General features: G+C 33.3%; 1 protein-coding gene and 1 long non-coding RNA gene across 2 annotated transcripts; both read left to right on the top strand.

Annotated features, from left to right (window-relative positions):
• The first annotated feature begins 6882 nt into the window (after window positions 1-6882).
• On the top strand, window positions 6883-9010 carry LOC100801684 (uncharacterized). Its single transcript, XM_041014410.1, is given in 5 exon segments — window positions 6883-7221; window positions 8190-8238; window positions 8325-8485; window positions 8571-8777; window positions 8779-9010. Coding segments are annotated over 5 exon segments (717 nt in total). The 5' UTR covers window positions 6883-7008; the 3' UTR covers window positions 8866-9010.
• A 4209-nt stretch (window positions 9011-13219) lies between these two features.
• Window positions 13220-15099, top strand: LOC121174667 (uncharacterized). The gene is made up of 3 exons (XR_005890929.1): window positions 13220-14216; window positions 14310-14597; window positions 14678-15099. It is a non-coding gene; the product is annotated as an uncharacterized lncRNA (long non-coding RNA).

Raw genomic sequence — 15099 nt, 5'->3', positions numbered from 1 at the left:
AACCAAGAGCTAAGTATCTAAAGCAAGCATAAAGGAACCAAGTGCTAAAATATCCAAAGCCAAATACAAGGCTGAAATAGTAAATTGTCCAGAAAATTAATGACTTATAATACTAGATAAAAGTAGGATGTACAATAAACTTCTATGGATCTGCCAGAGGATCAAAGCAACGATGAATGAAGCTCATGTCGTCTTCAAGACACGTGATGCGTGAGTCCATAGCATCGAAACGATCACCGGTGAAAGCCCGAAGATACCTAAGCTCAGTGAGAATGTCATTCAGTAAGGAAGATGAGGAATCCTATTGCGGTGGTGGGGAGGGTGGGCATTCATTAGGAATTGGAGGTGGAAGGTCGTGTTTACACACCCATTGGCCATCCACATCCTTTCGTTATCCAAAGGAGGCAACAACACTAGAACCAATAGCAAATAAATGTTTGACCTCAACAACACTAGGGACGAGTTGTAATCGATTACATGCGTATCCTGCAACTGCCAAAACTCCTTTGGTCATCAAAACTCAATCAAAAGTTAACAATCATAAGAAAAATAATAAAAAATAGACAAACAAAATAGATATTTATCTAAGTTATTTATATCTAAGAGTCCTAATTCTCTTTTAATAGCAAATAAAGTTTCTTTAGGGAGAGGTTTTATAAAGATATCAGCTAACTGATTCTTTGTGTCAACAAATTCTAGTACACAATGCCCTTTTTGAACATGATCTCTCAAGAAATGGTGTCTAATTTCAATATGCTTGGTTCTCGAGTGCAGAATAAGATTTTAAGATAGATTGAAAAACTCTTTTCAAAAACAAAACTGTGCTATGTTTGTTTTTTTGAAAAATCTTTTCAATACTTCCCTTGTGAAGTCTTCTTGATTTCCTCTCTTGAAACTTGAATTCATCTTTTCTTGAATCTTGAAATCAAACTTCTCTTGATTCTTGAATTGTTCTTGATTTAATCTTGAAATCATTCTTTGGGTTTTTTGTCATCATCTTTGTCATTATCAAAACTTCTTGAATCAACTTGATTCAACATCATGAAGCTTGCTTCTACACCCTTGTGTTCAGAATTCCTTACAACTTAAGAGACCCTCGGTCCCTTAATGAGTCTCTTTGTATAAGAAGAAAGAAGAGGAATTTTCTCTTGAAGAGAAAGATATTACAATTGAAGTCCATGGATGAACTCTTAATAGATTTGCAAGTGTTTGCCCAAGAGTTTCTTTTGAGAGAGCATTTGGCAATGAAGTTCTCTTGAAATATCTCTCTTCATTTCCTTTTGAGAGGATAAGACATTTTGAACAAGCAAAACTCTCTCTACAAAATACATGCCCAAGCCACCTATTTATAGGCCTTTGATGGCCATTTACAAGTCCAATCAAAAGATGTGACTCTTGTCAGATTTTCTGAAAACTCTCCACTAGTAATCGATTCCACAGTTATAATTTGAAGGGTCATGACTTTTTAATTTGAATTTCAGGAGTTTCATTGTTGGTAATCAATTACAAATATATGGTAATCGATTACATGTTCAAAATTCAAATTCATAACCCTTTTCAATAGGTCTTTTTCATTCTTCCCTTATGGTAATCGATTACCAGAGCCTTGCATGACTTTGAAACCCTTTGTTTTGAGGCAAGACTTGATCTTTAGTGAATCTTGAAACAAGGCTTTGTTTGTTGAATTAATCTTGAAGCAAATGCTTATCCTTTGAAGCGGCCTTGTTTGATTCTTCTTTGGCATCATCAAAATTCATGTACTCATACATTACCATTTTTTGCAAAGAGAATCATTAGTTGACCCAAAAATGATATCATCAACATATATCTGTACTAAGAATATATCATTCAATTTTCTTTTAATAAAAAGGGTGGTATCAACATTTCCTCTTGAAAAACCTTTTTCTAAAAGAAATTTACTCAAACGTTCACACCAAGCCCTAGGGGCTTGTTTTAAACCATATAAAGTCTTTTTCAATTTAAAGACATGATTGGGCTTTTCTGAGCTTTCAAAGCCAAGTGGTTGATACACATATACTTCTTCTTGGATAAAACCATTTAAAAAGGCACTTTGAACATCCATTTGATAGAGTTTAAAGTCCATTATGGATGCAAAAGCTAATAACATTCTAATTACTGGAGCATAGTTTCCTCATAATCTATTCCTTCTTTTTGATTATATCCTTTGGCCACTAGCCTAGCCTTATTTCTAATTACTATTCCATGTTAATCCAATTTGTTTTTGAATACCCATTTAGTTCCTATAGCTAGATGATTATCGGGTTTGTCAACGAATTCCCAAACTTTATTTCTTTCAAACTGATTTGACTCTTCTTGCATAGCTATAATCCAGTGTTCGTCAATTATGAATTGTTTTAAATTTTTAGGTTCAATTAAAGAAACAAAAACCATATTATTGCAAACATCTTTGGGAGAGTGTCTAGTTGTTACCCCTTTAGATATGTCACTAACGATGGTATCTTGAAGTTCTTCATTCTGTTGGAAGATCTGTACTTGTTTTTGTTTCATCAATTTGAAAGTCTTCATCATTTTCCTTTCCTTTTCCTTTGTGCTCTTCACCAAGAATATGTATACCTTCTAAAGAATCTAAAATATCATCAAGAATTTCCTTTCATGGCCTAATTGGGTTAATTTCATCAAAAGCAACATGAATATATTCTTTAATGATCATAGTTCTATTGTTATTTTGAATGATTTTAGCATGTTTCTTGAAAGCATGAAAAACATCTCTTTTATGACTGAGAAATAATGTCCATGTGAATCTTGAGTAATCATCAACTGTAACAAGAGCATAGTAGTTTCCTCCAAAACTCATAGTTCTAGAGGGGCCAAAAAGATCCATATGCAAAAGTTGTAAGGGTTGAGTTGTAGACATAATATTCTTTGATTTGAAGGAAACCCTTACTTGTTTTCCTTTTTGACAAGCATCACATAATCTATCTTTTTCAAATTTAAGTTTTGGTAAACCAATAACTAAATCCTTAGAAATTAGTTTATTTAAATGTTCCATGTTTATATGGGCAATTCTTCTATGCCATAACCAAGAATCATCATCTTTACTAAGAAAACATTGATCATGATTTGATGTTTTATCTAAATTTATCATGTATACATTATTTGATCTAAAGCCTATATGTTTTATATTTCTATCATGTTTGTTTTCAATAACACAATTACGAGAGTTAAATGATACTAGATAGCCTTTAACACATAATTGACTAACACTTAGTAGACTATGCTTAAGACCATCAACAAGTAGAATATTTTCAATGGAGGTAGATGAATTCGTACCTAGTTTTCTGACTCCAAGGATTCTACCTTTATTGTTGTCGCCATAAGTCACATGTCCTCTATTCTTGGGAGAAATATAAGTAAACTTTGATGCATCTCCAATCATGTGTTTATAGTATCTGGTATCAATGTACCAACTCTTCTTCAAAGAATCCTATATAATCATGTTTATGACTTAGGTACCCAAACTTTCTTAGGTCCTTGAATGTCAGTTTTGATAAAAGATCCTTTTGGAACCCATATAATTTTAATATTATTACTATTTTTCCTAAAATAGCATGTAGATGCTCTATGTCATTTCTTTCCACAGTAAAAACATGTTAAGAAAGGAGAACTATTCTTTTGAGTATATGAAAATAAATTTTTATATAATTTTTGTTTTTTATCATGTCGATATCCTAATCCAGCCTTATCAAACACATCTTTGCTTTCCTAGTATAATATCTAAATTATTTTTGCCAATAGTAAATTTGACAAGAGAATTTTTCAGATCCTTGATTTCTTCTATAAACTTGCTACAACAATTACATGAGTTAGATGCTTCTTTTCTATCTTGTATTACTTTTATGGTATAAGATTGATTTGTGTCAATTGGTTTTAAAGTTTTGACTTTAGTTCTAAGATTTTCTAATTCTTAATTTAATTTCAAAACTTCCTTTTCTAAGTTTGAAATAGTTTTCTTGGAAAATGAAACAAGTTTTGCAAGTTTGACTGATTCTTTATGTAAATTAGTGAATGCATCTTGAAGTTCATCAAAGGAAATAGATAAGTTATTGTTAGAATATGTTACCTCTTCTTCGGATGAATCCATATTGTTATCTTCCCAAGTGACATAAGCTTTATTTGCTTTCTTATCATTGAAGGTTTTCCTCTCTGATCTTTCCATTCTTTTCTTGAAACTCGGGTAATCAACTCTCAGATGTTCTGGTTGATTACATTTATAACACTTTGGAAAAAAAGATGAATCCTCTCCTCTTTTCTTTGGTTTGAAGTTTGGTCTTCTTTAATTTTCTTTGTTTCTTAGGAATTTATTGAATTTCTTTCCGAAGAAACTAAAATCATCATCTCTTCTATTTCATTCAAGTCTTCTTTATCACTTTCTTCTTGAATTGAAGATAAAGCTTTAAGTGTGATTCCTTTCTTTTTCTTGTCATTTTCTTCATGTTGATTTAGTCTCATGAGTTCCATTTCGTGTTCCTGAAGCTTTCCAAAAAGAGTTGCAAGACACATGTTAGTAAGGTCTCTTGATTCTGTAATTGTCGTTACCTTTGGTTGTCATTCCCTGCTTAAACATCTCAAAACTTTGTTAATAAGATCTTCATTAGGAAATATCTTTCCTAATGATGCAAGATGATTTACTATACGTGTGAATCTCTTTTGCATATCTTGTATAGTTTCATTTTGATTCATTCTAAACAATTCATATTCATGGGTTAGGGTATTTATTCTAGATCTTTTTACATCAGTTGTTCCTTCATGGGTTACTTGTAAGGTATTCCACATTTCTTTTGCATTCTTGTAGTTTGATACTCTAAAATATTCATCCATGCCTAATGTAGATGTAATTATGTTTTTTACCTTTAATTTATATTGTACCATTTTCCTTTCTTCTTCATCCCATTATTCCCTAGGTTTTTTTTATAGTTGCATTTCCTACTATCATAGTAGGGATGTAAGGACCGAATTCAATGGCTTCCCAAATGTTTAAATCTATAGCCTCTATGAAGATTTGCATACGGGTTTTCCAGTAATGATAACCCACACCATTGAATATAGGAGGCCTACAAATAGAGTTCCCTTCGCAAAATAGAAAGTTTGATGAGACCATAATTATTCTTAATGTTTCTAAACCTTATACAGGACAACGATCTCAACACAGAAGATTGTGTGAAGAATCCCTGGAGGATTTGCAACATTCAACAAATGGAAGAAGTCAAATGTTTGATCAAAGTGCTTCCAATCCGGGCTTTAGGCATTCTCTGCTTGATTCCCATAACACAACATGGTGGCCCTAATCACCATAGGCTTGCTCCCCAATCATCATTGGTGATGTGTGTTCAATTCTCACAATGGTAAGTGCTGGCTTGGTGGAGTGACAAACAAGGGGTGTGGCTATTTCACATGGTGCACTCATGAGTGCAATGTGAGATTTTACACTTGTTGGACACAATCAGTTCTACAGCACTGAGTCACCAGATAAAATGAAAAGGATAGGAAACTCTTTGCAATATCTTGTGGTGGCATTTTCAATTTATGTTGGAACCTTGGCGGTTAATGTTGTGCACCAACTGACTCGAAAGCATGATGGAATTGATTGGTTGAATGATGACATCAATGCTGGAAGATTGGACTACTATTACTTCCTCGTGGCTGGGTTAGCTTCGATTAATCTCGTCTATATCTTGTTATGTGTTAAACATTACCGTTATAAGGTTAATGTCGAAGAAAAAGTTGTGGAGAAACTTGAGCCTTGAGGGGTATTGGGAAAATAATTAATTTTTTATCAATAAATGTTCAATTTGTTTAGAATAAATGCTGGATTAGCAAGTGTTATATATGTCAGTCCAGTATATATATTCGATGTCATTTACGCAACAAAATAAACACTAAACTATTGCAAAATCTAAGAAAAAAATGGTTCACCTATGCATACATTTCAACCGTTATCTATTATCTATCTTTTATTTATTATATATTATCTATTATTTTTATCTTCTATCCAAATGATAAAGAAATGTAAAATCAAAATTACTTCATTAACCTCATCTAAATTTTTGGCAGCTATTCTTTTATGTGGTCATTTCAGTCTTTCACTACAATTCCTCAAATTAAACCTCTGCATATTTATGTCAAACAAGGACTGAGACTCTTGTAAAATTGTTACTATTTTGAATATATACTTATACCAAAAACATGTTACGTTTATTTTCTGAGTCAATATATTTTTCAAACACTTGTTGCAATTTTTTTGTTATTATCATATTTATCTTTTATGTTAAAAAGGTAAAAAGATCAATCTCATTTTATTTCCATTTTTATCATAAATAATAGTGTAAAAATAATGTAAATATATTTTTTTTCCCCAAAACTTCTCTAAATATAGTTTTATTTATTTTTTATAAAAATTACATGATTTTAATTTCTTATGAGAAACTAATAACATAATTTTATTATTGATAATTTAATGATTATGTATTTTCGGTCTAAAATAGATTTACATATCAATTAATAAAAAAAAATCAAATATATATCACTTCTAAAATATTTATTCTAAAAGTTAAAAAAATTATGAAACATAATTATTTATAAAATGTAATTGAATGACAGTGTAAAAATATTCTATATTTTTAATACATAATCTATTTTCTCTTTTATTAAAATATAAAATAGAAGTTTAAATTTTTATAAAACAAAAGTGTTAAAATATTTAGAAAAATAAAAAATATAGCAATAGTATTTCACTTAAAAAACCGTGAACCAATTCCAGTGATGCCACCTCCTGTCCACATGACACATACACGTGGATAAACAAACTGCGTAAACCCCACCACTATATAAAACGACCCTCACCGTCAGCACCAGATAGATTCAAGATTCTCAACTACTAAAGCGATCGAAGAAAGGAACTAAAAACCAAACCAGTGTCTCACTCTCACCCCAGAAACTCATTGTTGTGTGGCACAACAAACTTCACCAATGATGAAAGCCCTCACAAGCTCTTGTTCTAAGGCCATGGTCGAGACTCTAGGACCCTTCTCTCCCAGAGTTCCCCTTTGTGTTTCTGATAGACCAGAATTCTGCTTCACCATTCGTTCCAAAAATGAGAAAAAGGGATGGAATTTATTGCTCCTGAAACTGGTTCGAAACAATGATCTTTACCCTGTTCATGCAGTGCCACCAAAGGACCAGGTTTGCTTCTTTTTTTTTTCTATGCTTAGTTTCACATTTTTGTTTTTCTTTGTTGGAACTATCATAATTCTTTTGTTTGTTCTTGGTCTTCTTGGGGTGTTTCTTGTTTGCATGTTAGGAACATGATTGCTTTCAAGTGGGGGTGATTCTTGTTGGGTTCTCAAAATATGCTTCTTTTTCTTTTCTTGTTTTTTTTTCTTCTTTCCTTTTTCTGAAATTTCGTGTTTCCTAGTAGCTTGCCCAGTTTCTTCTCACCTTTTGGTTTCTTTTTACACGCTAAATATTCTCCCTTTTGTATGAGTATGCGTAGATCCAAAACTTGTTACGAAACATTTCGTATTACTGCTATGCTAGACTTCTTGGTTCTGATTCCGTTTTCACTTTCTTTTTTTGTTTCCCTTTTATGGGAATGGTTATTTCTTGAAATGTTTGGCGACTTCAACAATTTACTTTGTTTTTATAGCTTGGTACGATTCTTTCCAGCATATTTCGGGTTTGAAGTTTTCTCTGTTGCTTTGGTGTTACTGGTGGAGCCTCTTTACTGTCTTGAGAATTTATTTCAATGATTTTGTATAATTCAAGAGGATATGAGCCAAATGAAAGACAAAACTTATATGCAATTTCTTAATACTTTTAGTACTGGTTTTCAATTGGAGTTGGAGTTTCACCTCAATAATTCGTGTTATAAATTTTGCATTAAGAATTAGCATAGATTACCTAATTAAAACTCCAATTCTGATTGGAGAACAACACTAAAAGAGTCAAATTCTGATTGCAGAACAACACTAAAAGTATTTAAAGATCTAAATCCATGTTTTGTTCCCAAACTAATTGGCTTTTCTGTTATGTGGGGAAATTCGTTAAGAAATGGTTGTCTAGTTGTTGTATTTACATTAAATAAATTGAGAACGTACAAGATTTTGGCATGTTTGATGAGACAGTCTCTTGGCCCGAATAAAATGTTGCAGGTGGACTTGGAAACTGTGGAGCCTCAGGCTCAACAGAGTGAACAAACAAGTGGGTTCTAATGACCTTTTGTATTTTTCCTACTACATATATATGCCGTGGAACTCAAAATCCCAACATTGTAATTTGTTGTGCAGATGAATCAAAGTTTGTTCGTGTATCGTTCCAGTTACAAAAGACTTGTAATTTTGGTGAACAGTTTCTTATAGTTGGAGGTGGTCCTGTGCTTGGTTCATGGGACCCTTTAGAGGCATTACCCATGACATGGTCTGAAGGACATGTATGGGCTGTGGAGCTGGTGAGTAAAATCTGTTCAGAATTTGAAAATATTGTTGGATCAAAAACTTTTATAAATGTTGTATATGCTTCCTTTGTGTAATCAGGATATGCCTGCTGGACAAACATTCCAGTATAAGTTCATACTGAAAGGAGAAGGGGGGGATATTATTTGGCAGCCAGGGTTGGATCGATTGATCCACACTTGGGAAACTAAGAATAGAATAGTTGTTCTCGAAGATTGGGAGAATGTAGAACTTCAGAAAATAACAGAGGAAGATCAACTTGCCGAGCCAAATGAGGAACCCCAGGTTTGACTTTGAAGTGCCAACTTTAGCTGAATTTCTTAATAATCCTCAAGAAGAACTGGATTCCAAAGCATCGGAAATATCGTCTGTATAGTACTTTAGCTGAATTTCAGTTTTGGCCACTTCTGTTAATCTGTATAGTACTAGGAGTTTCATGGGCAATAGATAGCGCTTTTGCTGTATGTCATACCATAGTGATAGTGATTTTTAAAAAGGCATCTTAGAAGATTTATTCATAACATCTCTCAGAAGAATAGAATTTTTCTGAGAAAATTAGTGTTACTTCATCTTGAATTCTCATAAAGTATGCATCTTTTGATTTATTTTTCTAAAAACATAAAAATAAAAGAGATGAACAAAAAAGAAAATAGAGAGAATTCGTTTCCCTTGAAAGCATACATGCCTGCGGCAACTGTACCAAACTACCAAAGGTATTCGTGCTACATAGCGGCTCTGCAGTCAAAGTTCAATAATTTAGGGTCCTGTTACTAAAGTAAAGATGAATGTTGTGGCCTGAGGATTCTGATTAATAAATTACAAGGGGAAAATATAATTAATTTTTTTTAAATATGTTGGAGGTTTTTTTCTTCTATCGGACCTTCTTACTTCTTCTGCATCTATTTCAGCTGACTCAATGCTTTCCTCTCCTTGTTGCTCTACGTTAGTAACTCATTGCTCATCTACATCTGCAATTGGTTGCACTTCTCCTCTGAACTCATCAGTTGAGACAACCTCTTCTTCAGCTTTCTAAGAAGAAATCTCATCAAATACTACATTTCGAGATGTAACAAATTTCTTAGTGATTGGATCCATACATTTCCACCCTTTTCTATAAGGGCATAACCAACAGAGATGCATTTCTTGGCTTTTGAATCTAATTTTCTTCTTATTGTCTTTTGAATATGTACATAGAAGATGGCTCCAAAGACTCGAAAATAATCCACTACTGGTTTATCCCCATAGAGTAGTTCAAATGGAGATTTCTCTTTGCCTGTCCATGGAGGCAACTTGTTGATTACATGACAAGCACATTGAATTGCTTCTGCCTATAACTCACGAGGCAGATTTTTGTCATGTATCCATGACAAGCTCACTGAAGTTAGATGAGCTAATTTCCTTTCAGCCACTGCATTTTGCTGCAGTGTATCTCGACAAGTAAATTGCCTTTGGATCCCTTTTTTCATGACAAAAAACTGTGAAATCTGTTGAGTTGAACTCACCTCCATTGTCACTCCTCAAGCATTTGATTTTTGCATCAAACTCCTTCTCCACCATGTCAGAGAAAATAACAAACTTATGTGTAACTTCACTTTTCTCCTTTAGGAAATACAACCAAGTATATCGAGTGTAATCATCCCCTAGTACCATAGTATATTTACATCCACTATAACTAGGTGTTTTTGTCGACCCCATTAGATCTGTGTGTATAAGTTCGAAAGGAATGGTTCTTTCTCTGTTGGAACTTTTAAATGGAAGCTTGTAAGCCTTACCAAATTGACATCCTTGGCAAACAACTTCCTCCTTCACCTATTTCAATTCTGGAAGCCCACAAATAAGCTTATTAGATGCTATAATTTGTAGCATTTGATAGTCTACATGCCCAAGTCTAGCATGCCACAGGGTAGGACTACCAACTTGGCTGGTTCTTTTGACATATGCCTCTCCTGCAGATAAAACAAACAAAGAATCCTTCCTTTTTTCTTCCAATATGATGTCAGCATCAATATTTCTCACATCATTCAGGATTTTGACGCTATTGGGGCCAAAAAAAAGATCCTTGCCTGAGCTAGTGATTTGTGAGACATAAATGACATTTTTCTTTAAGCCAAGAACATGATAGACGTCACTCAGCTGAACTTCATTGTTGCCAGCATTGATCTTTACAGTTCCCTCCTTCACAACAGGATGTGTTGTGTTGTGTTGTCAACAGTGACTATGACTCTGTCTCCATTGTGATGACGCATTTCAGAGGAAGCTTGATTGTTCCCTGTTACTAGGGGTGGGTAAACAAGCCCAAGTCCATGGATTGGCCGGCGGAACCCGCGCAGAGCTCGAGAAACCAATTTTTTTAAACAATCCATGGTTATGTCATATTTTTGGGCCCGCCCCGCTTAATCCATGGACTATGCGGGTTTGGCCTGAGGGGTCCGCAGGTTGTCCGCATTAGGTTTGATCTGTGTGACCCAGTTACATTAGGTTTGATTTTCTCTCTTCCACTTTAAACTTTTCTTTCTTCTTCTCTTCACAGACTTGTGGATGTAGCAGGCTAAAAACATTTTTTCTCCTCACGGTTCTTCTCCACCACGCACTCATGCACGCGTGCAGTAACACGACTCTTTCCCTTTCAAGGAAAATAGAACGCGACTCATGCTCACGCAGTCACGCGACACACCATAGCAGCACAGCCTCGGCTCACCACCATGCCACCATGCAAAGTACATCTCTTCTCTCTCTAGAATTTGTTTTTATCCTATTTTTGTTGGGGCTGATTCATTGTTGTTGTACTCTTAAAATAAAAGAAAAATGTGAAAAATCTATAACTTTTGATCCGCTGCTCACACCTCTTTTTTTTATTTTAACCCTCGGCTTCATTGCTTTATTCCCTTTGTCGGCTTCATGGCCTCAGGAACAAAGCTTCCTCCAATTGTTGTTTGTTGTTTGTTGATAGTGTGTGAGATCCATGACCCTCATAGTCTCGTGTTGTGTTTAGTGTAAGGTTAGATTTTGCATCAACTCCGGCATAGGCCATATATTATAACCTTTGTTCAAGTACCTTGCTCCTATCAGCTTCCTACATGTAGATATACATTTCAATTTTTCCATTGCGCTTAAGAAACAACTGCAACATTTGCAGCTGATATTTCTATCTTCTCTCTGCATTTTTCTTTCTTGAAGGACATTAACAAAAGCCAGTTTTTTTTTTATATTTTTCACATGTTTTTGTTTTGGTATTTTACATTTTTTGATGCATTAATTAATTATATTATATTAACATAGAATTAGAGCATGCGAGATGAAATCTATTAACAATTTCAAAATTTTAGTTTGAGCCTGACAACACCAAAAGGATAGAAATTGCAAAATGAAAACAGAGCTAATATTTTCTTTTCTTTTTTGCACGAGACATGTAGTTGAACTGGCAGTATATTTTGTAGAGAAAATCTAAATACGGATAAACTATTCATAATCTTTATTTATAATCTCGGATATAGACTGTATAAATAGGGGAAATGTGGTGGAAATTGATAAAAGAAGTGAAAAAAGAACTTGATGACCTGTTGCAACGGAAGCCTATGTGATCATGTTGACAAGTTTCTTTTCTCTGTTGTTTGTGATGTTATCCTATCTTATTCACGTTCCTTCTTTTAATATTTGTGATTCATGGCAAAATATGTTCTTTTAATAAATCACAGTATGATCAATTTTCTTCAAAATTGAGAAAAATAGCATTCAATTTTATTCCATCATTGAGCATTTACAGTTGTTCACACTCTATGTACTTTCTTACTTTCAAGTACTTTCTTCTTCAATTCTATGTTTTCTTTCTCAATTCTGTTGCAGAGATACTTTTTTTTTCACAAACTTACTACACCCATCACACTTCACTTGTCAATTATTTATTTCCTTTCAACTGAATTATACTTAGTTGATTCTTTAATATGTTCTCTATTACTAGTGATTCTTTAATTATTATTATATAATAAAATCGTGGGATAAGGGAATGAACCACGAAATTCTTGATCTGCAAGTTATGGGCAAGATGAATTGAGTTTTTGTGTGATTTATTTGAATTTAGAATTGAGTTCATTTAATTTTATTATTTCAAATTTTAAATATGGATTCTTTTGAAGTTAATATTGATGAGAATGACAATGAGAGTATTGATGTGGATCTGCATGGAAATGTTATTCATGAAGATGAACCTATTGAGTCTAAAATGTCAAAAAAGAGGGCTAGAAATTATTCATCACATATGTGGAATTATTTTGAGAAACCTGTTATGCATAGTGATGGAAAAGTGATGAGTAAATGCAAATATTGTTTGAAAGATTATGTGGGTGGTGACAATAAGAATGGGACTTCAACCTTACAACGTCGTATGGGGAAATGTGATGTATATTTGAAGACGCGTTCTAATAGTGATGTTGGAAATATTATTCTCGATCATGCTGGGAGATTAAGAAATATGAAAATAGATCAAAGTGTGGTATATGTATGATGATTATTGAGCATGATCTTCCATTCTCTTTTATTGAACATAGAAGGTTTAAAGAGTTATTACAATATTTGATCTATTTGCATCAACATAATGCGCAGTTAATGAAATATAACCTCAGAAGTACAAGATGTCCACACATCAGATGTCAAGCTTATTCTACTAGGGAATGGAAGATCATGCTCAATAATCATCATACTCAATAAAAGAGAATGGAAGTTGAAAGGTAAAATGGTTAATTTTTCTAATTTTCCTCCTCCACACCCGGGGCGTGAGATGGCTAAAGTTATATATGATTTTTTTTGGAAGAATGGGGGATTGAGCAGAAAATATTTTCATTAACTCTAGATGATGCTTCTTCCAATGATAAAATGCAAGACTATTTGAAGGAAAGACTTTTGCATACTAATGGTTTAGTAAGTGGTGGTGAATTTTTTCATATCTGATGTTGTGCTCACATTTTAAACCTTAGTGTTCAAGAGGGGTTGAAAGTAGTCGGTCCTGCTGTAAAAAAAATTAGGGAAAGCATTAAGTATGTTAAGGGATCAGAGGGTAAAATGAAAGTTTTTAAATCTTGTGTTGCAAAAGTTGGTGGTATTCATACAAAGATGGGTTTGAGCTTAGATGTCATTACTAGGTGGAATTCTACTTTTATGATGCTTGAGAGTGCCCTTGTATATCGATGTGCTTTTTGTAGTCTTGAATTTGATGATAGGAGCTATTCAAGTTGTCTTATTAATGAAGAATGGGAGAGAGGACAAAAAATGTGTGATTTTTTGCGTCCTTTTTTTTAAATCACAGAGTTGATATCTGGTTCCTATTATCCAACGTCTAATTTGTAATTCATGCAAGTGTGGAAAATTGAATGTTTATTGCTTCAAAATTTGAGTAATAAGGATGAGTTGATTAGAACAATGGAAATTGATATGAAAACAAAGTTTGATAAATATTGGAGTGATTATAGCAATGTGCTTTCCTTTGGGTGCATTCTAGGTCCACGCTTTAAAATCAAACTTTTGAAGTATTGTTATTCAAAACTTGGTCTTGATCCAATATCTTGTCAAGCAAAGTTGAAAGTTATGGAGCACAAGTTGTATACTCTATATAATGAGTATGTTCAAATTTATTCCAAAGAAACAAGAAGCAATGTTGGTTTAAGTCAAGGTTGATCACAAGAGACTATGGTTATTACTAGTACTATTAGTATTGCTCAAGTTGATGTTATGGATGTAAGTCAAGGTTTCTCTTAATTTTTTAACTACAAATCATTTATTCTTATTTACTTTGACTAACTATTTTTTATTTTGGTGGAATTAATGTAGGAGTTTATACAATTTGAAGATCAAGATATGTCACAAGTGGGTAAATCTCAACTAAATATCATCCCAATCTTGATGTTTTGCAATATTGGAAGGACAATCAAGCTCAGTTTCCAGATCTTTCACTATTGGCTTGTGATATTTTAAGCATCCAAATTACAACGGTGGCTTCCGAATCAGTATTTAGTATTGGCTCACGGGTGCTTAAAAAATATTGAACTAGACTTCTTGCTGACAACATGCAAGCCTTGATATGTACTAAAAATTGGTTACTACGATTTGATATGCAAGGTAAATAATGTGTAATAATTGTTATCTTCTAATCTCTTAATTGAGTTTATTCTAATATTTATTATTATTTTGAGTTTTAGGAAAAGAAGATGAAGATGTGGAGATGGAGAAGACTCAAGCTACATCAAATATAGAATCATTTTTTGTTGGAGATGTTTCATATTCTAAAGCAAGCACAAAGGAACCAAGTGCTAAAATATCCAAAGCCAAATACAAGGATGAAATAGTAAATTGTCCAGAAAATTAATGACTTATAATACTAGATAAAAGTAGGATGTAAAAGAAACTTCTATGGATGTAAAAGCTTCTTGATTTGTGAGAAAATTTTGTAACTCCTCCAATGATGATTGGTTGGTCCATCTTTGAATGGACATGATAAATGGAGAATACTCCTTTTTCAAACCCCTAATGATGTATCTCCTTCACCTTGCCTCACTGATTTTCTCACTCAGATCTGCACAAAGATTTTTAATCTTTAAGAAGTATTCAGCAATTGTAAGAT

Source organism: Glycine max, chromosome 3, assembly GCF_000004515.6.
Source record: "Glycine max cultivar Williams 82 chromosome 3, Glycine_max_v4.0, whole genome shotgun sequence".
Classification (NCBI taxonomy): Eukaryota; Viridiplantae; Streptophyta; class Magnoliopsida; order Fabales; family Fabaceae; genus Glycine; species Glycine max.
This window is presented reverse-complemented; position numbering and strand designations above follow the sequence as displayed.